The sequence below is a fragment of the Bombina bombina genome, chromosome 8, assembly GCF_027579735.1.
Source record: "Bombina bombina isolate aBomBom1 chromosome 8, aBomBom1.pri, whole genome shotgun sequence".
NCBI classification, from domain to species: domain Eukaryota; kingdom Metazoa; phylum Chordata; class Amphibia; order Anura; family Bombinatoridae; genus Bombina; species Bombina bombina.
The window spans coordinates 192,149,939-192,172,980 of NC_069506.1; the positions used below are offsets into that span (position 1 = coordinate 192,149,939).

Below are 23,042 nucleotides of genomic sequence, written 5' to 3' on the forward strand. Positions count from 1 at the left end.
CAGTGGCAGGATGGTACGAATAGTTTCCATCTTGAACAACGGAACTTTGAGGAATTTGTTTAAGATCTTTAGATCCAAAATCGGTCTTAAGGTTCCCTCTTTTTTGGGAACCACAAACAGATTTGAGTAAAAACCCTGTTCCTGTTCCTCCTTTGAAACTGGATGGATCACTCCCATAACTAGGAGGTCTCGTACACAGTGTAAGAATGCCTCACTCTTTATCTGGTTTGCAGATAATTGTGAAAGGTGAAATCTCCCTTTTGGGGGGGAAGCTTTGAAGTCCAGAAGATATCCCTGGGATATAATTTCCAACGCCCAGGGATCCTGAACATCTCTTGCCCACGCCTGGGCGAAGAGTGAAAGTCTGCCCCCTACTAGATCTGTTACCGGATAGGGGGTCGTTCCTTCATGCTGTCTTAGAGGCAGCAGCAGGCTTTTTGACCTGCTTACCTTTTTTCCAGGTCTGGTTTGGTCTCCAGACCGTCTTGGATTGAGCAAAAGTTCCCTCTTGTTTATTATTAGAGGAAGTTGATGCCGCACCTGCCTTGAAGTTTCGAAAGGCACGAAAATTTGGCCCTAGATTTGGACCTGTCCTGAGGAAGGGCACAACCTTTTCCTCCCGTGATATCAGCAATAATCTCCTTCAAACCAGGCCCGAATAGGGTCTGCCCCTTGAAGGGAATGTTAAGTAGCTTAGATTTTAAAGTCACGTCAGCTGACCATGATTTAAGCCATAGCGCTCTGTGCGCCTGTATAGCAAAACCAGAATTCTTAGCCGTTAGTTTATTCAAATGAACAATGGCATCAGAAATAAAATAATTGGCTAGCTTAAGTGCTCTAAGTTTGCCAAGTATGTCATCCAATGGAGTCTCTACCTGTAAAGCCTCTTCCAGAGACTCAAACCAGTATGCCGCAGCAGCAGTGACAGGGGCAATGCATGCAATGGGCTGTAGGATAAAACCTTGTTGAATAAATATTTTCTTAAGGTAACCTTCTAATTTTTTATCTATTGGCTCTAAAAAAGCACAACTGTCCTCGACAGGGATAGTAGTACGCTTTGCTAGAGTAGAAACTGCTCCCTCCACCTTAGGGACTGTCTGCCATAAGTCCCGTGTGGTGGCGTCTATTGGAAAACATTTTTTAAAAAATAGGAGGGGAATAGAACGGCACACCTGGTCTATCCCATTCCTTATTAATAATTTCTGTAAACCTTTTAGGTATTGGAAAAACATCAGTACACACCGGCACTGCAAAGCATTTATCCAGTCTACAAAATTTCTCTGGCACTGCAATGGTATCACAGTCATTCAGAGCAGCTAAAACCTCCCTAAGTAACACGCGGAGATGTTCAAGCTTAAATTTAAATGTAGAAATATTAGAATCAGGTATCTTTCCTGAGTCATTAACATCACCCAATGACTGAAGCTCTCCTTCCTCAGCTTCTGCATATTGTGAGGCAGTATCAGACATGGTTCTTAAAGCGTCAGTATGCTCTGCATTTTGTCTCACCCCAGAGCTATCTCGCTAACCTCTAAGTTCAGGTAGTCTGGCTAATACCGCTGACAGTGTATTATCCATGACTGCCGCCATGTCTTGTAAAGTAAACGCTATGGGCGCCCTAGATGTACTTGGCGCCATTTGAGCGTGAGTCCCTTGGGCGGTAGTCAAAGGGTCTGACACGTGGGGAGAGTTAGTCGGCATAACTTTCCCCTCGTCAGATTCCTCTGGTGATAATTTTTTTAAAAACAGAATATGATCTTTATTGCATAAAATTAAATCAGTACATTTGGTACACATTCTAAGAGGGGGTTCCACCATGGCTTTTAAACATAATGAACAAGGAGTTTCTTCTATGTCAGACATGTTTATACAGACTAGCAATGAGACTAGCAAGCTTGGGAAACACTTTAAATCAAGTTAACAAGCAAATATAAAAAATGGTACTGTGCCTTTAAGAGAAACACATTTTGTCAGAATTTGAAAAACAGTGAAAAAATGCAGTAAATCAAATGAAATTTTTACAGTGTATGTAATAGGCTAGCAGAGCATTGCATCCACTTGCAAATGGATGATTAACCCCTTAGTTCAAAAAACGGATCCAAAAAACGAAATAGACGTTTTTTTTGTTTGTTTGTTTTTTGTTTTTTTACAGTCACAACCAACTGCCACAGCAAGCTGTGGTCCTACCTTCCCCAATAAACGACTTTGGAAAGCCTTTGAGCCCTTTAGAGATGTCCTATAGCATACAGGAGACTCCTGAGGGAAGCTGGATGTCACAGTTTGTAATTTTAACTGCACCAACTGTAACTTTTATACTATAACAGTGGAAAGCCTCAGTAAAACTGTTTCTAGTCAAAATTTAAGCCAGCCATGTGGAAAAAACTAGGCCCCAATAAAGTTTTATCACCAATGCATATATAAAAACGATTAAACATGCCAGCAAACGTTTATATTGCAATATCATAAGGGTATTACCCCTGGGAGTAAGCATGATACCAGTCGTTATTAAATCACTGTATTCAGGCTTAATTTACATTAATCCGGTATCAGCAGCATTTTCTAGTGTTTTCCATCTCTAGAAAAAAATATAACTGCACATACCTTATAGCAGAATAAACTGCACGCCATTCTCTCGCTGAAGTTACCTCATCTGTGTAATCCCCTCAGACATATGTAAGAATAGCAATGGATCTTAGTTACAACCTGCTAAGATCATAGAAACCTCAGGCAGATTCTTCTTCTATTTACTGCCTGAGATAAAATAGCACAACTCCGGTACTATTTAAAAATAACAAACTTTTGATTGAAGAAAATAAACTAACTATATTTAACCACTCTCTCCTACAACATCCTAGCTTGTTGAGAGTTGCAAGAGAATGACTGGCTATGACAGTTATCGGAGGAGCTATATTACAGCTCTGCTGTGGGTGTCCTCTTGCAACTTCCTGTTGGGAATGAGAATATCCCACAAGTAATGGATGATCCGTGGACTGGATACACCTTACAAGAGAAATAGAGGGGGGAAAGAGAGAGAGCAAAAGAGAGGGGGAGAGAGAGAGAGCAAAAGAGGGGGAGAGAACGCAAAAGAAAGGGGTGAGAGAGAGCAAAAGAGGGGGGAGAGAGAGAGAGAGAGGGGAGAGAGCGAGAGAGAGGGGGGAGAGAGAGAGGGGGAGAGAGAGAGAGCAAAAGAGAGGGGGGATAGAGAGAGCAAAAGAGAGGGGAGAGAGAGAGAAAGAGAGAGAGAGGGGAGAGAGAGAGAGAGGGGAGAGAGAGAGAGAGAGAGAGGGGAGAGAGAGAGAGCAAAAGAGAGGGGGGAGAGAGCACAAAAGAGAGGGTGGAGAGAGAGAGAGAGCGCAAAAGAGAGGGGGGAGAGAGAGCGCAAAAGAGAGGGAGAGAGAGAGCGCAAAAGAGAGGGAGAGAGAGAGCGCAAAAGAGAGGGAGAGAGAGAGCGCAAAAGAGAGGGAGAGAGAGAGCGCAAAAGAGAGGGGGAAAGAGAGAGTGCAAAAGAGAGGGGGAAAGAGAGAGTGCAAAAGACAGGGAGCAAAAGAAAGGGGAAAGAGCAAAAGAGGGGGGAGAGAGAGCAAAAGAGAGGGGGGAGAGAGAGCAAAAGAGAGGAGGGAGAGAGAGAGCAAAAGAGAGGGGGGAGAAAGTAAGCAAAAGAGAGGGGAAGAGAGCGAGAGCAAAAGAGAGGGGGGAGAGAGAGAGCAAAAGAGAGGCGGGAGGAAGTAAGCAAAAGAGAGGGGGAGAGAGAGGAAAAGAGAGGTGGGGAAAGAGCGCAAAAGAGACGGGGGAGAGAGAGAGAGTGCAAAAGAGAAGGGGGGGAGAGAAAAAGCAAAAGAGAGAGGGGGGGGAGAGAGAGCAAGGGGTGGGACCGCTGTACTGCAAAAAATGGCCCGTGTGAATGGGCTTTAGGACTAGTGTATATATATATATATATATATATATATATATATATTTTACAGTATCTATAATATTTTTAAAATAATGATATGTTTTAATATTTTATATGTAATATTTAAATAACTTGCCTTAAGATAACTAATATTTCATGTGTGCTAACCCAACACCACATTACCTAAAGCTCAAAATCAAAGCATGTTACGCATATTTTACATTCCTATGTTCTTCACATAGAAAAAATAATAATTTTCTTATTAAACATTCCCATGTTCTTCGCATGGAATTTTTTAAAGTTTTATTATTAACCCCTTAATGACCGGACCATTTTTCAATTTTCTTACCTTTAATGACAATGGCTATTTTTAAATTTCTGCAGTGTTTGTGTTTAGCTGTAATTTTCCTCTTACTCATTTACTGTAACCACACATATTATATACCGTTTTTCTCACCATTAAATGGACTTTATAAAGATACCATTATTTTCATCATATCTTATAATTTACTATAAAAAAAATACAAAATATGAGGAAAAAATGGAAAAAAACACTTTTTCTAACTTTGACCCCCAAAATCTGTTACACATCTACAACCACCAAAAAACACCCATTCTAAATAGTTTCCAAATTTTGTCCTGAGTTTAGAAATACCCAATGTTTACATGTTCTTTGCGTTTTTTGCAAGTTATAGGGCAAAAAATACAAGTAGCACTTTGCTATTTCAAAACCACTTTTTTTCAAAATTAGCGCTAGTTACATTGGAACACTGATATCTTTCAGGAATCCCTGAATATCCCTTGACATGCCACCATTTCACCGCCAAATGCGATCAAATAAAAAAAATTGTTGACTTTTTCACAATTTTTTTCACAAACTTTAGGTTTTTCGCTGAATTTATTTACAAACATCTTGTGTAATTATGGCATAAATGGTTGTAAATGCTTCTCTGGGATCCCCTTTGTTCAGAAATAGCAGACATATATGGCTTTGGCGTTGCTTTTTAGTAATTAGAAGGCCGCTAAATGCCGCTGCACACCACACGTGTATTATGCCCAGCAGTAAGGGGGTTAACTAGAGAGCTTGTAAGGAGCTTTTAGGTTTAATTTTAGCTTTAGTATAGTGTAGTAGACAACCCAAATTATTGACCTAGGCCCATTTTGGTATATTTCATGCCACCATTTCACCGCCAAATACGATCAAATAAAAAAAAACTGTTACATTTTTCACAATTTTAGGTTTCTCACTGAAATTATTTATAAACAGCTTGTGCAATTATGGCACAAATGGTTGTAAATGCTTCTCTGGGATCCCCTTTGTTCAGAAATAGCAGACATATATGGCTTTGTTGTTGCTTTTTGGTAATAATAAGGCCGTTAAATGCTGCTGCGCACCACACTTGTAATATGCCCAGCAGTTAAGGGGTTAATTAGGTAGCTTGTAGGGTTAATTTTTAGCTTTAGTGTAGAGATCAGCCTCCCACCTGACACATCCCACCCCCTGACCTCCCTCAAACAGCTCTCTTCCCTCCCCCACCTCACAATTGTCACCGCCATCTTAAGTACTGGCAGAAAGTCTGCCAGTACTGAAATAAAATTAATTTATTATTTTTTTATTTTTTTCCCCATACAGTCTGCATCCCCCCCTTACCCCACAACCTCCCTGATCCCGCCATACATCTCTCTAACACTCCCCCTCTACCTATTTGCCGCAATCTTGGGTACTGGCAGCTGTCTGCCAGTACCCAATTTGCCCCCAAAAGTAGTTTTTTTTTAAACTTTTTTAGATGAAAAATGTGTTTTCTGTAGTGTAGCTGGTCCCCCTAAATAATCTACATCCCTCCCCCTCCCAGATCCCTTACTAAACAATGAAGATCCCCCTGCATCTGCATCGGTTATTTTTTTTCTTTTCTTTTTCTTCCGGGCATATTTTGCGCATCCGCCCCCCGCCCCCCCAGCTGCAACCACAGAAATTAACATAATAGCTTGTGATTATAAGAAATATGGAGCCTACAGCATAACGGTCCTCCCAGAAGTTGCTCCCACCCACCAACGAATTTGTGATCGTCATAGGCCGATGCATAGAGGGCCACAGAGTGGCCCTTTCTGCATCGGTGGGTAAAATAAGGGATTGCAGCGATGCCTCAATATTGAGGCATCACTACAATCCCTTGTAAGTAGCTGGAAGCGATCCAGCGCTTCTAACAAATTGTCATTAAGGGGAGTTTTTTCTATGACGTACCTGGTACGTCCTCTGTCATTAAGGGGTTAAATATATATATATATATATATATATATAAAAATAACATTGTCCTGTATTTCAAGAACATTGATATGTGGGAAATATTTACAGTAAATACACAGAAAAACACATTATTAAATATTATTATGGAATTATTATTTAGACACATACCGTGCCCTCCACTAATATTGGCATCCTTAGTAAATATGAGCAAAGAAGGTTGTAAAAAATTGTCTTAATTGTTTAACCTTTTGATCTTTTGGTAATACACAAAAATACTCTGCTCTCATGGATATCAAACAATTGCAAACACAACACAGGTTTATCAAAAAATAAATAAAATCTTTCTTAAATATATGTGTGGCACGATTATTGGCACCCTTTTAGTCAATACTTTCTGCTAACTACCTTTGCCAAGATAACAGCTCTGAGTCTTATATATAATGCCTGATGAGGTTAGAGAATACATGGCAAGGGATCTGAGACCATTCCAGAATAGAAAAAGAGAGAGCGCTGAAAAACTCACCTCAAAGTACACAGGTTGATATCAAAAATCCCCAGATTAAATTGATAGGTGAAAATCTATGTGTGTGATCTTCTTGCGCTAAAGACCAGTTGCACTGGTTCTAAAGCTAAAACTTTCGAGGTGGGTAGAAATATAAAGAAACACTATAGAGGATGGTCTTTATATAAAAAATATAAAAAATATTCTTTTATTTAATTTCTTATACTTAATATAATAGTAAAAAATGCTTCTTAAAATCGATTGCTTAAAAACGATTGCTAAAAAAAAAAAAATCTGCGAAAATGGCAAAGGCAAAAAATCAAGCAATAGGTATAGTTAGTATACACAGTGAATTAGGTAGCATGAGAGGTTAGTATACAATGAAATGGGGTTAGAAAGATGGAGATATGTTTGACAAATAATAAGATAGAAGGATATTAAAACATTAAAACTTTAAAACAAGGCAGAGTACTAGATTAGCAGGTTAACAACTTATTGCACACAAAGACAGCTTGCTGCATACATTAAAACTAGTTAGCGTATTGCACACCCAAAAAAAAACGTGTTGCACATAGAAACAAGCCTTTGTATATGAAAACAAGCCTATATATATAAAAAGGTATTATACGGAAGCTGAAATAAAACGTTGTATAATAGTGTTCTTTTCTGTGCACAGGTAAAGATTGTGGCAGCAAATGTTAATACCGTCTCTTTAACTTAGAGGTACCTTATATTGTCAGGATATAGCTTGTTGGGGGGTATCTGTTGAGAGTTCCAATCCTGACTTTTTAATAGGGATATTCCGGGATTTTCGGTATGGCGGTAAAACCAGGTTACCTTTAACTTGTTGGTTTAGAGCTAGCGCCTGATAGTTTACAGGTGGGACGCCTTGTCCGATTCTTTCACTTAAGGGTAAATCCAGGTTACCTTTAAGTTTTCCAAACGGCATACAAGCCTGGTGGGTTGTAGATGCAACGCCTTGTCTGGCGTGTAACAGCAGGGTAATTCCCGTCCGGTCTTTTCCTCACTTGTTTGCTGGAGGTGATAGTCTGACGTCACAGACTACGGTGGCTCAGTGGTGCCAAAAAGAAGTAACGCGTTTCGGTCGTGGACCTTTCTCAAACTTCTGAATTGGCTAGTATCCATGGTGCTCTTTTTATAGCAGAGCATGTATCCTAAAAGGTGTATAAGCACCTCCTTATGTTTTGCATATTGTATGACTTGTGTGTGAGTAGCGATACGGCAATTTTAAGCCATAGTTGATTTGCATATGGTGCAACTGGTCTTTAGCGCAGGAATATCACACACATAGATCTGAGACTATTCCTCCATACAGAATCTATTCAGGTCCTTCAAATTTCGAGATCAATGCTGGTGGACGCTACTCTTCAGTTCACCCCACAGGTTTTCTATGGGGTCCAAGCCAGGGGACTGGGATGGCAATGGCAGGACCTTAATTTTGTGGTCAGTAAACCATTTTTGTGTTGATTTTGATGTATATTTTGGATCATTGTCTTGCTTAAAGGGACAGTATACACTCATTTTCATATAACTGCATGTAATAGACACTACTATAAAGAATATGATGCACAGATACTGATATAAAAATCCAATATAAAATTGTTCAAAAACTTACTTAGAAGATCTCAGTTTAGCTCTGTTGAAAAGGTAGTTGGAAAGCCCACTGCAAGTGGGAAATAAGACACTCCCCCTCCCCCTTCTTTTGCATATGAAAAGGCCCTTTACACAAACAGAAGCAAGCTGGAGTAGGTAGCTGACGGTATTCTCATAAAACTTTGGGGCTTGGTTAGGAGTCTGAAAATCAGAGCAATGTTATTTAAAAATAAGGAAAACTATACATTTATTTAAAGAAAAACTTTATGGGCTATATAAATCGATCATCTACAAAACATTTATGCAAAGCAAAAATGAGTGTATAATGTCCCTTTAAAGATCCATCCAGGGTCAATTTTAAGCTTTCTGGCAGAGGCAGTCAGGTGTTCATTTAATATCTGTTAATGTTTTATAGAGTCCATGATGCCATGTATCCTCACAAAATGTCCAGGTCCCCTGGCAGAAAAATAGCCTCAAAACATTAAAGAGACACCAAAATATTTAACCGTGGGCATGAGATACTTTTCCATATGGCTACTTCTCTGTGTGCGCCAAACCCAACTTTGGTGTTTATTGCTAAAAAGCTCTATTTTGGTTTCATCTGACCATTGAACCCGATCCCATTTGAAGTCCCAGTATTGTCTGGCAAATTGAAGACACAAGTTTGTTTTTGGATGAGAGTAGAGGCTTTTTTCTTGAAACCCTTCCAAACAACTTGTGGTGATGTAGGTGACGTTGGATTGTAGTTTTCCAAGACTTTCTGACCCCAAGACGCAACTTACTTCTGAAATTTTCCAGCTGTCATCCTTGGTGATATTTTAACCACTCAAACTATCCTCTTCACAATGCATTGAGACAATATAGACACACGCCATCTTCCAGGTTGATTCATAACATTTCCAGTTGACTGGAACGTCTTAATTATTGCTCTGATGATGGAAATGGGCATTTTTAATGCTTTTGCTATGTTCTTATAGCCATTTCCCATTTTGTGAAGCTCAACAACCTTTTGCCGCACATCACAGCTATATTCCTTGATCTTACCCATTGTGATGATTGACTAAGGGAATTTGGCCTATGTGTTACCTCATATTTATACCCCTGTGAAACAGGAAGTTATGCTTGAACAATTTCCTGTTCCTAGTCACCCAGGTATACTAAAAAATTTAAAATATCAATGGTAATATACTTCACATATATTTTTGTCATATGAATTTGTAGGGGTTCCAATAATTGTGCCACACATATATTTAAACCAAATTTTTTTTTTGATAAACCTGTGTTGTCTTTGCAATTGTTTCCATGAGAGCAGAGTATTTTTGTCTTTTTTTTTAACAAAATTTCAAAAAGTTAAACAAAAAGACAATTTTTCACAGCCTTCTTTGCTTATATTTACCAAGGGTGCCAATATTAGTGGAGGCCGGGCACTGAATAGATATACACACATACACACACACCATATACCTTTTGAACCCGTGTAAATATTTTTTATTAATATTTAAATGAATATTTTTTATCAGATAATGTTTATTTGAGTTTAACAGTATATTTTAATGTACTTATGTTGTGTTTGTGCTTGGTGCAACTTTTATTTAAGCTCTAACCTTTTATGCAAGGTCTTCAGTCACACTAACCTGACGAGTGTTAAAATCGTTTGCGTCTGTAATATTCTAGCCCAATATGAGTTGGGCTTGCAGAACTTCACAGTAGTGTTTGCATATGTGCTGAAACTTATTTGTGTAAGTTATTTAAATGATGCACTATTAAATAGTATTTTAGGACTGACTCTATTACTTAGTGTTTCTTGCACAGTAATATTTTCTTCCTTTTAATGTGTTCCCAATTATCCCCTTAACCTAAAGGCATGTATTACATTGTTTACAAACAGATCCTTTATATCCAAATTGAAATCACGCAATCGTGCAAATGAGTGAGATTTCAATTATGGGATTGGGTCTAGGGGGCATCCCTATGACTCTAGGAACACCCTCCAGACCGCGATCAAATCCTGTAAGCGCAGTAGGCTTCAGGACAGCCATTGACTATGACGTTGTATAACAGCTTTAAAGCCCAGCGCCGTTGTGACGGAATACAACGGCATAACGGCGGGAAAAGGTTAATTCATCATTTGAAATTGCACTGCATTATTAGATATAGAAAAGCTATGTAAACTGTAAAGATCAACTTCCCAGTTTAGAAGTGGGAGACAGCATAGCTCATTTTAAGGAGTGTTCCATGCAAGCTTTGACAAAGTGAACCAGACAAAGCTCTTTGCCTGGGTACATTATCTCTTTAAGACATGTGCATGTTCCACAGCCTACCTCCGTATGCTGTCTTGGAAAGGAACTACGTTTCAACAAATGTTACATTTGATAATAGAATTCAATTAAAGTTGTTTTTTTAAATTAGAAAGAACACAAATTGAACAGCGCTAACTGCTAATGGAGGATGATCAATACCACATAGATTAAAACCACATAGATTAAAACAATGATTACAAACAGAAATCAGTAATGATGTAAAACGCTAAAAAATTAAGTTTACAATATTAAACTTACAATGCATATAAACTGAAAATAAAAAATAAAAAATAATAATACAAAATGCTGCAAATTATACGGTAATGTTTCCCAAAATTGAAAAGCAACAAGAAAACCACAATGAAAAGCAACAAAAAAACCACAATGAAAGTGAGTAAAATTTAATACGAGACCTGCTGCTGCTGCTGCTGCTTTACCGGTGGTGTCCTGCGTGCCTCCCGGAGTATAATAGAATCCCAAAAATCTGTGAAAAAAACAAAGCGCAAACAGACTCAAGTGTAAATTAATAAGGCGCAAAGTACCACGCTAATGTATTACACTTACAGTGTTGAAAATTTAATCAGGCGTTTATTAAAAACATCAAGGATCCAGATATATCATGCAGAAACAATAATGTCAGTCCATAAACTGTGCGAGTCTTTCTCAAGAGGTAGGATGAATAGTGATTCCTACGATGCAAGTGTATTTATAGCACATGCTATAAATACACTTGCATCGTAGGAGTCACTATTCATCCTACCTCTTGAGAAAGACCGCACGTTAGCGGTTGAAACGCGTTGGGGTTAAACTTGGACTACCTGAGGACCCGTAGTGCTCTGTGGAAGAATTTACCAGCACCTGATACTTTGAAACGGACATTGTTACCAGAGCTGCGACTACGGAAGCGAGCAAGGATTTGAACTACCCTGTTCTGTGACGATCATCCTGAGGGACTCGCACAGTTTTATGGACTGACATTATTGTTTCTGCATGATATATCTGGATCCTTGATGTTTTTAATAAACGCCTGATTAAATTTTCAACACTGTAAGTGTAATACATTAGCGTGGTACTTTGCGCCTTATCAATTTACACTTGAGTCTGTTTGCGCTTTGTTTTTTCACAGATTTTTGTTTTTTTAAATTAGGCAAATAAAAATGACTTCCCTATCCCTTTAAGCCTTACAACTATATTAGTATATATCCTCTCATTAGCTCTACGGTGTTCATACGCAACACAAGTAAAAACAATCTTACCATCCAGAAGCTATCAGGAGTGACCTCATCCACCACGACCTCGCTGTATATCACCGACATGGCTGTACCTTCTTCTCTCCTGCATAGACTTCTGTAACAAGTGAAGCTGCCATTACTTGTCTAGTCTGACTGTTACCATGGTAATCACATCCTTTTGTATGTTTTACAAATACACAACAGCCCTACATAACATTTAGTCATGAGACACTAGAAAGTGTAAACAATAATCAGACAGTAGTGTCAGCAGTTATAGTGATATCATTTTACTTTGAAGCCAATCCCACTATTCCAGCACAATCCCCACTTTATCTGACCATTAAACTGCTTACAGGACCTCTTTGTTTTCTTTATAGGAATAAAGTTGTACCCTCCCAATTACATAATTTCTTCTTACACATTACAGCTACTTTTTTCATCATTTGTTTTTAGAGAGTTAGCAAATCAATATTAAACATCTTCAGAAGATCACAAAGTAAAAAACAAACATTTTTTTCATGCACAAGATTTAAATTATTTATATAGTTGTGTAACACAGGGTGAAGATCAAAACACAACAGTTATCTTTTCCAATAAGCCTATGAAGAAATTTCCAGTCACTTGAGAAGTTAACTCTTTCTTATGTCACCTGACTGCATCCTGCTATACTCCAACTGTAGAATGTGCCTAATGACGTTTTGTACTGGGCAGTTTTGTCTGCAAGGATCCCTGCTTTGAAGATAATCACAAAATATCAGTTAAAGGGACAGTTTACTCAAAAATGTTCTCCCCTTTAATTTGTTCCCAATGATCCACTTTACCTGCTGCAGTGTATTAAATTGTTTACAAGTAGCTCCTTTACCCTTATATTGGCATTTGAAATTGTTAATTTAGCATGTGGTATCCCCACCTATTCTGAAAGTTTGTGGCCGCGCGTACCAGCTATAGATAAGCTTTGTAAACACAGCCAGCAGAAGAAATTACACTCCCAGTGTGATAAAGCAGAGATAAGGTAATAAAATGTTGATTTTCCATTGTTCTCTCAAAGTATTGGTGATTGTTTTAAGGACAGATATAAGATAAAGAAGCAGGTATATGTGCACAATGTGATACAGTAATGAGATCTGATTATACCTACAAGCTCAACCTATTTTATTAGGCTGTGGCTTCAAAACACAAAATCAGAGCTTTTATATACAGAAATAAACCTTAAAAAGCTAATTTTCATACATTTTTTACTCTGCAGTTGGTAAAAAAAGCAATTGTAAACACATTAAGGGAAAAACTATTTTACAGTATACTGTCCCTTTAAGGACATGATTTAATAAACCATAGAGTGGGGCTAGATTCATAAACACTCCCTGCCATTAAAGGAACATGAAAAAACAAACATTTCTTTTCATAATTCAGACAGAGCATATTTTAATTTTTTTTTTCCAATTTACTTTTATCAAATTTACTTAATTCTCTTGGTAATCTTTGTTCAAGAGCAGGTAGTATGTTCATATCTGGGGCACACACAACAGTAAACACTGATACCACCTAGTGTTCTTGCAAATGTATAACATTGTTAAGAACTGTTGCCATAATGTACTCTAAACACATGTATTTTTCCTGAGCCTACCTACCTGTATTTCAACAAAGCATACCAAGAGAACAATGTCAATTTGATAATACAAATAAATTGAAGTGTTTTTTTTTTCATTTATATTTTAACTGAATTATGAAAGAAAAAATGAGTTTCATGTCCCAGTAACACCTATAGTTGCTTTAAATGCCCAATGCATGAAATCTCCCTCTTGAAACAAGAACTTTACAACAATTACAACAAGTTTAGAAACTAGCTTGGAATGTGGTAAATGCTTGTTTATTATTCTCATGACTTTATTTTGTTATAGAAGAGTAATCTTGCATCTCAGAAACCTCATAGACAGAATGGGGGGTGGGGGGGGGGGTGGGTGACACGACATACCATGGGCCAAATAGCATTGATTAGGCATGTGCAGTATATATGCAGTGAAACCTAAGTTCCAAAATGGCGGCACCTATAATTAGAGGGACATTAATATCCCTTTAATAAGCATTATGTCACTTTGTAATGTACCCTCCATGCTATGTGGGTAACTGGATCAGAGCTGATCTAGTAGATTTGCAGCAGCATTTTCTATGTCATTTTGCTGATCTCTATTCCAGATTCTCCCCCATTGATGCTGACAGTGAATATTCTGGGAATTCCTTCTAGTGCCCTCGTGGCAGTGAGTCCTATAACATATTCATATTTTAGCTATTGTGGAAATGGATGTAATGAATATCTTGGCCCAGAACTGCACAGAAATGCTGCACGTCAGTAACATCTGAATGAATTCCCAGCTCTTAGCTTAGTTTGGTCTTTTGTAACTGTCCTTTACTGACCTGCAGGTTTTCTCAGTGCTTAGTGTTATGTTCCTTGTTCGTTAGTGTTATGTTCCTTGTTCGTTAGTGCTATGTTCCTTGTTCGTTAGTGTTATGTCCCTTGTTCTTTAGTGTTATGTTCCTTGTTCGTTAGTGTTATGTCGCTTGTTCGTTAGTTTTATGTCCCTTGTTCGTTAGTGTTATGTCCCTTGTTCGTTAGTGTTATGTTCCTTGTTCGTTAGTGTTATGTCCCTTGTTCGTTAGTGTTATGTTCCTTGTTCGTTAGTGTTATGTCCCTTGTTCGTTAGTGTTATGTTCCTTGTTCGTTAGTGTTATGATCCTTGTTCGTTAGTGTTATGATCCTTGTTCGTTAGTGTTATGATCCTTGTTTGTTAGTGTTATGATCCTTGTCCGTTAGTGTTATGTTCCTTGTTCGTTAGTGTTATGTTCCTTGTTCGTTAGTGTTATGTCCCTTGTTCGTTAGTGTTATGTTCCTTGTTCCTTAGTGTTTTGTTCCTTGTTCGTTAGTGTTATGTTCCTTGTTCATTAGTGTTATGTTCCTTGTTCGTTAGTGTTATGATCCTTGTTTGTTAGTGTTATGTCCCTTGTTCATTAGTGTTATGTTCCTTGTTCCTTAGTGTTTTGTTCCTTGTTCGTTAGTGTTATGTTCCTTGTTCGTTAGTGTTATGTTCCTTGTTCGTTAGTGTTATGATCCTTGTTTGTTAGTGTTATGTCCCTTGTTCATTAGTGTTATGTTCCTTGTTCATTAGTGTTATGTTCCTTGTTCATTAGTGTTATGTTCCTTGTTCGTTAGTGTTATAGTCCTTAATTAATATTGACTGAGTGACAGTTTAATTCTATATTCACCATTTTCCCTGTTCTGTTGCTTAAAGGGACACTGAACCCACATTTTTTCTTTCGTGATTCAGATAGAGCATGCAATTTTAAGTAACTTTCTAATTTACTTCTATTATCAAATTTACTTCATTCTCTTGATATCTTTATTTGAAAAGCAAGAATATACGTTTAGATGCTGGCCCATTTTTGGTGAACAACCTGGGTTGTTCTTGCTGATTGGTTGATAAACTCACCCACCAATAAACAAGTACTCTTCAGGGTCTGAACCAAAAAAATAGCTTAGATGCCTTCTTTTACAAATAAAGCTAGCAAAAGAATGAAGAAAAATTGATACTAGGAGTAAATTAGAAAGTTGCTTAAAATTGCATGCTCTATCTGAATCACGAAAGAAAAAAATTGGGTTCAGTGTCCCTTTAAGGGACAGTGTACAGTAACTTTTTCTCCCATTCATCATTTTACCTGCTGGAGTGTATTTAACTGTTTAGAAATAGTTCATTAACCTTTATTCTGTCATTTGAAATAGCTGCTTTTGCCTGGTGATTCAGACAGTACATGTGATTTTAAACAACTTTGCCATCTACTTCTATTATGTAATTTGTTTTGTTCTCTTGGTAACCTTTGTTGAAATAAATACCTAGGTAGGCTCAGGAGCTGCTGATTGATGGCTGCACACATATTTCTCATGTTATTGGCTCAACCGATGTGTTTAGCTAGCTCCCAGCAATGCTTTGCTGCTTCTTCAATAAAGGATACCAAGAGAATAAAGCTAATTAGATTACTTGGAATGTTGTTTAAAATTGTATTCTGAATCTTGAAAGAAAATGTAGGTTTCATGTCCCTTTATAAGGATATTAAAGGGACAGTCTACACCAGAATTTGTATTGTTTAAAAAGATAGATAATCCCTTTATTACCCATTCCCTAGTTTTGCATAACCAAATCAGTTATATAAATACACTTTTTACCTCTGTGATTACCTTGTATCTAAGCCTCTGCAAACTGCCCCTTATTTCAGTTCTTTTGACAGACTTCCATTTTAGCCAATCAGAACTGGCTCACTGGAACTTCACGTGCGTGAGCATAGTGTTATCTATATGACACACGTGAACTAACACCCTCTAGTGGTTAAAACTGTCAAAATGCCCTGAGAGAAGAGGCGGCCTTCCATGGCTTAGAAATTTGCATATGAACCTCCTAGGTTTAGCTTTCAACTAAGAATACCAAGAGAACAAAGCAAAATTGGTGATAAGAGTAAATTGGAAAATGGTTTAAAATTACATTCTCTATCTGAATCATAAAAGTTTATTTTGGATTAGACTGTCCCTTTAAAGCTTTTTTTTTTTTAAAATGTGAATAACATATGTCACCATTTAAGCATTACATAACATTGCAAACAAATCTGCATAAAACATGTTTTATAATAGTACAGACCTATAACTTTGTTAGCAAATGTTGCATTTTCCAGGAGCATCTGAATAACCTCTTGACTACTGTTTATATTATGTGTTATACTGTGGCCAGTTAGGGACAGGTCCAAATGAGCTCCTGCACTGCTTATTAAGCAATCCCTGTGTAGTATGTAGCAAGGTTAGGGATCTGACGTCTACATTATACACATCTGCCTCTCTGAGACCAGTGGGAATAAAAACACAATTTTCAGATTTAAATGATGGGAAAAGCAAACAATCTATATAATAAAGTACATTGATTTACATAACTAAACAAAATGGAGAATGTTATTTTGAACTTAAAGGGACAGTATACTGTAAAATAGTTTTTCCCTTAATGTGTTTACAATTGCTTTTTTTACCAACTGCAGAGTAAAAAATGTATGAAAATTAGCTTTTTAAGGTTTATTTCTGTATATTAAAGCTCTGATTTTGTGTTTTGAAGCCACAGCCTAATAAAATAGGTTGAGCTTGTAGGTATAATCAGATCTCATTACTGTTTCACATTGTGTTCATATACCGGCTTCTTTATCTTATATCTGTCCTTAAAACAATCACCAATACTTTGAGAGAACAATGGAAATTCAACATTTTATTACCTTATCTCTGCTTTATCACACTGGAAGTGTAATTTCTTCTGCTGGCTGTGTTTACAAATCTTATCTATAGCTGGTACGCGCGGCCACAAACTTTCAGAATAGGTGGGGATACCACATGCTAAATTAACAATTTCAAATGCCAATATAAGGGTAAAGGAGCTACTTGTAAACAATTTAATACACTCCAGCAGGTAAAGTGGATCATTGGGAACAAATTAAAGGGGAGAAAATTTTTGAGTAAACTGTCCCTTTAATGTTGCTTTAAGCTGCTATCATGGGCTCCTGGGTGTTTGGGGCAGGACAAGAGGGGGGGGGGGGGGATGATATGCAGCTCATGTGTACAAGCAACTCTCTACTGCTGCGAACAGCCAGTCTGGGATCTCAGAATATACAGTCAGTATTCTGTTTTTGGGATTTCTCATTAATTTGTATGGAATGTTTCTTTATTTAGTTATAACACCCAAAAACCATAGACAAAAGTTACAATATAAAAAAACAAAACAGCAACTCTCCTTTCTTTATGAATTATGGCGGAATATGATTAGGGGAATTAAAGGGATACTAAACCCAAAATGTTTCTCTCATGATTCAGATAGAGCATGCAATTTTTTTTTTTTTTTCTTTTTTTTTTTTTTTTTAAAAATATTTATTTATAACCAAGAAAGTGTACAATCAAATGAATTCAACCTCTTTATGCCACGCAGGGCCAGGTAAAAAGTGTTCAGAACAAGGCAGTTTTAAATCAAAAATTTCACATTTCATATATCAACTTACTGATCCCCTTATATGAATTATTTGTACACCTAGTTGGGGTTTTTTATTTTTTATTTTAGGTAGGTAAAAGAAAAAAACTAAGCACTCAAACAAAAAATAAATAAATGAATAAATAGATAAATAAAAAATAAATAGATAGATACATAAGCAATAAAAAAAAAAAAAAAAAAAAAAAAGGAAAATTTAAATACAAAAATAAGATACGTAACTATAATTTTTACATTTTTGAATTTTGGCTGGGGAGGGTCACCACACTCCCAAAAGGACCAATTCCGTGTCTTTAAATGGGTATATTAAGTGTTCAATCTCGCTAGGAGATAAAGCTTTAATGAAGTTCGACCACTTGGAGAAGAAGATCTTCACGTCTAGGTCACTGTGTAAATCAGTGTCATATTGTTCGATAATACATTGCTTTTTTAAGCAATTTTTAACCTCTGAGATACTCGGGGTTGCTTTCAGCTTCCATTTTTTCAAAATTAAATATCTAACCGCCAGTATTACCAGGGTAACGGTTTTAAGTTTATCCTGAGGCAGGCCTAGTTCTGTAAGAGGGAAAATTATATTTGAGGAAGATAATGTCAAAGAAGGAACACCCACCATTTTACTTAACCAATACTGTATCTTTAGCCAGAAGTTTCTAATTTTTGGACAATACCAAAACATGTGAATAAGGCTAGCCGATATATATGAACATTTTGGGCATTTATTAAAACTTGCATTCCGGCATTTAGTCCCTTTTTCTGGGGTAAAATATGTCATGTGGAGTAGTTTTACATGTGCCTCACGCCAAGAGGCAGAGAGAGTAGCGCGCGAGATTGCTTTATATGATGAGGTTACTATAGTTGCCTCTAATGAAGTTTCCAGTAGAGCTTCTGCCCACTTGGCCTGGAGCTTTTCTATTATATCTGGGCCTTTGAGAGAGATCATTTTTTGATAAATATATGATATCGAGGTTATGCCACTCCTAACTAGTGTGAGCCAATTTTCAAGAATACCTAAGGACCAATCCCAGCCGAGGTCATTTGTTAATTGAAGAGCAAAGTGTCTCGCTTGAAGGTAAGCATAAACATTTTTATTTGAGAGGTGATATTCCTCTTTAAGTGAGTCGAATGTTTTAATGCACCTTCTTTCGAAGTCTAACATCTGAGAAATATTTATAAGGCCCATCGATTTCCATTTAGTGAAAAGGGGAGATTGTATCCCAGGTTGAAATTGTGGGTTATTTAAAAGTGGTAAATATTTCGAAGTTCTAAATTCAGTATGTGACAAAGAACATAACTTCTTCCACATCTGAATTGGGTTATAGATAGATTTTATCTTTTTTATTTCAGGCGGTAGTATATTATTTTTACAGTGTAATGAGGCTATCAGGGAGCATGGGAAGGCTATGTTACTTTCCAGTTCAAAGCTTGTTACATAATTAGAGTTAGCTAGCCAGTCCATAGCTACTCTGGCCTGGAACACTATGTTGTACAGTCGAATGTCGGGTAAGGAAAGTCCCCCATATTCTGTGGGGAGCACTAACTTAGACAATGAAATCCTTGGTTTCCTATTCTGCCAGATGAAAGAGCGGAGAGCGGAGTTAAAGGATGATATATCTTTCGTTTTCAAGACAAGTGGAGTGTTCTGAAGTACATATAAAATTTTAGGTAACAAGGACATTTTATAGAGTGCTATTCGTCCTGATAAAGACAAAGGGAGATTCTGCCAGTTTTTAAAGGCTTGTTTAACCTTATTAAGAACGGGTACAATGTTTAAATCATACCAAGCTTTGGGGTTAGGGGAGATCCAGATGCCTAGGTATCTAAAAGCATCCTGAACTATAGAGAACGGAATATTTTCGCATGAGTCTTTGGTTTGTTTAAGCCAACATAGTTCAGACTTTAAGATGTTCACCTTATAGCCAGAAAATGAGCCAAACTGTTCCACAATTTCAAGAAGTTTAGGGATGTTCCTAGCTGTGTCCGACATATATACCAATACGTCGTCCGCGTATAGTGCGATTTGCAGTTCTTTATCTTTTATCTTGATCCCTTGCAGTTGATGTCTAATCTGTAGGGCAAGAGGCTCAATAGCCATATCGAAGAGGAGAGGGGAGAGAGGACACCCCTGCCTGGTTCCCCTCTCGAGTCTTATATCCTGAGTCATACCACCATTTACTAAGATTTTCGTGGAGGCATTCCTATATAAGTTATTAAGTAGACGAAGCATATTACCTCCTATACCGAACTGCTGTATTGTAAAGGACAGATGATCATGATGTACCGAATCAAACGCCTTTTCAGCATCTATAGAAATAATTGCCCTGTCAGGGGTGTCCTCCCCCCCCAGCCCTCCCGACTCCTCCATCTTCTTAAAATATTCCATAGTCAGGAAAACCTCTCTTATCTTAGCTGAAGAGTTTCGCTTCAAAATAAATCCAGCTTGATCCTTATGTATAATAGTGGGAAGAAATAATTGAAGTCTATGTGCTAAGATAGCTGTGAAAAGCTTGTAGTCTGTGTTTAGAAGCGCAATGGGCCTGTATGATTCCTTTTTGTTTGGTTCTTTCCCCTGCTTAAGTATGAGAGTTGTATATGATGCAACGAATTCTTTAGTGGGGCTGCTACCAGTAATAAAGATGTCATTAAAGAGTGAGGTTAAATAGCATGTTATTTCTGGTGCAAGAATTTTGTAAAATTCATTCGGGAGCGCATCCGGTCCCGGAGCTTTATTAAGGGCTAGCCTTTGGATTGCTGTAGAGACTTCTGTTTCAGAGATTGGAGATTGTAATGTTTCTATTAAGTCGGGGGTTAAGGTTGGTACCACTATTTTATTCCAGAAATCTTCTCTCTGAATAAAGTTGGAGACCTTATGGGAGTACAATATCTTATAATAATCTTCAAATTCCTTAGATATTTCTTCTGGGGAGGTAAGAGATTTAGAACCCAAGGTGATAGACTTTATAATAGAAGAAGATCTGTCTGCCTTAACCAAATTTGCCAAAAGCTTACCAGTTTTGTTACCATAGCGGTATAGCTTGGCGCGTAGCCTGAGATCTCTCTGAGTCGATTTGTACAGTAAAAAAGAGTCCCTGACAGCTAATGCCTTAATGTATCTAGACCAGTTTTCAGAGGTTTTTTGAAAAATATAACGGTTGTATGCATTTATGACTGCCTTTAATACTTCACTTTCCCTTCTTTTGAGTTTTTTTGATCTAGAAATAGAATAGGCTAGAATTTCCCCACGGAGAACTGCCTTGGCAGTCTCCCAAAATAAAGCGGGCTGTGAAATGTGTTCTTGGTTGAAGGATACATATTCGCGGAGTCTAGAGATAAGCCAATTTTTGAATTTAAGGTCAGATGCTAAGAAGCGTGGAAAAAAGAAACCGGGGTTCCTGCCACTTGGAGAGTTAAATTGGATATCGAGAGTGGTCGGGGCGTGATCTGAGATGGTGATGGGTAAAATTCCAGCCATCATCTTCGATTTACATACTCTTTCATCCAGCAGAATTAGGTCTATTCTTGAGAGAGTTTTATGTGCCCTGGAATGGCATGTAAACTCCCTTTGATCAGGGTTTTGGATCCTCCAAATATCACAAAGTTTTAGGTTGCTAAACAACTTCATAAACATCTTTGACTCTAGATTGTCTCTTTTGGTTTTATGAGGAGCAGCGTTTTGCCTAAGCCTATCGACCGGGTACTGAGGGGCCATGTTAAAGTCGCCTCCAAGTATTAAATACCCTTCTGAAAATAAGAGAAGCTTATTTTGTAACGTTTCCCAAAATGGGAGGCTAAACACGTTGGGGGCATATACGTTACATAATGTGTACAACGTTTTAAAAACTTTGATTTTAGCCATCAAATATCTCCCCTCTTGATCCGTATCTACCTGAATTACCTCGTAAGAGAGCTTCTTCCCCAAGAGGATCGCCACTCCGCTTTTTCTTTTTGTGGTGGAAGAAAAAAGAACTTCCTTGACCCAAGAGGTCTTAAGTTTTAATACCTCTTCAGGTTTCAGATGCGTCTCTTGTAAAAAGGCGATGTCAGTGTTGTTTTTTCTTAATTGGGAAAGTATTGCCTTTCGTTTTATAGGCGAGGTTAAACCACCTATATTCCAGGAGGTCAACTTTAGGTTACCCCCCCCAGCCATTTTTCAGAGGAAGCTCGAAAAGAAGAAAAAAGAGAAAAAAAAAAAAAAAAAAAAAAAAACCCATGTTCCCCAATTACCTTATCTCTGCTTTATCACACTGGAAGTGTAATTTCTTCTGCTGGCTGTGTTTACAAATCTTATCTATAGCTGGTACGCGCGGCCACAAACTTTCAGAATAGGTGGGGATACCACATGCTAAATTAACAATTTCAAATGCCAATATAAGGGTAAAGGAGCTACTTGTAAACAATTTAATACACTCCAGCAGGTAAAGTGGATCATTGGGAACAAATTAAAGGGGAGAAAATTTTTGAGTAAACTGTCCCTTTAATGTTGCTTTAAGCTGCTATCATGGGCTCCTGGGTGTTTGGGGCAGGACAAGAGGGGGGGGGGGGGATGATATGCAGCTCATGTGTACAAGCAACTCTCTACTGCTGCGAACAGCCAGTCTGGGATCTCAGAATATACAGTCAGTATTCTGTTTTTGGGATTTCTCATTAATTTGTATGGAATGTTTCTTTATTTAGTTATAACACCCAAAAACCATAGACAAAAGTTACAATATAAAAAAACAAAACAGCAACTCTCCTTTCTTTATGAATTATGGCGGAATATGATTAGGGGAATTAAAGGGATACTAAACCCAAAATGTTTCTCTCATGATTCAGATAGAGCATGCAATTTTAAGCAACTTTCTAATTTACTCATATTATCAATTTTTCTTCGTTCTCTTACTATCTTTATTTAAAATTGCATGCTCTATCTGAATCATTAAAGAAAAAAATTGGGTTTAGTATCCCTTTAAGGTTATTATTAATATATCCATAGCGTACACAAGCAATTAAGCACTGGATCGTAAAATATCTACACAAAAAATAATTATTTCTAAAAACCACTAGAGATGGGCATTTGGAGGTTTTGTGAATACGCTAAAATCTGTACAAATCTAGATTTTAGTGTGTTGCAAAAGAATGAATCTGGCAAAGAAAATAGCCAAGTGGCACGATGTGCCAGACTAGTCCTGGGATACATCCATTAAAAAGCCTTTTAAGTGTTG

General features: G+C 37.5%; 1 protein-coding gene across 2 annotated transcripts in view; it reads right to left on the reverse strand.

Annotated features, from left to right (window-relative positions):
- The window catches only part of LOC128638690 (protein kinase C and casein kinase substrate in neurons protein 1), a 161,579-nt gene that overhangs the window by 53,586 nt on the left and 84,951 nt on the right, over nt 1–23,042 (reverse strand). Inside the window, exon 2 of one of the 2 annotated variants that reach the window (XM_053690811.1) lies at nt 11,810–11,900. In XM_053690811.1, the coding sequence (XP_053546786.1) occupies nt 11,810–11,869 (60 nt within the window). In that variant the 5' untranslated portion in view covers nt 11,870–11,900. The remainder of the gene's footprint in view (nt 1–11,809; nt 11,901–23,042) is intronic. The other variant, XM_053690812.1, reaches the window with a different exon arrangement.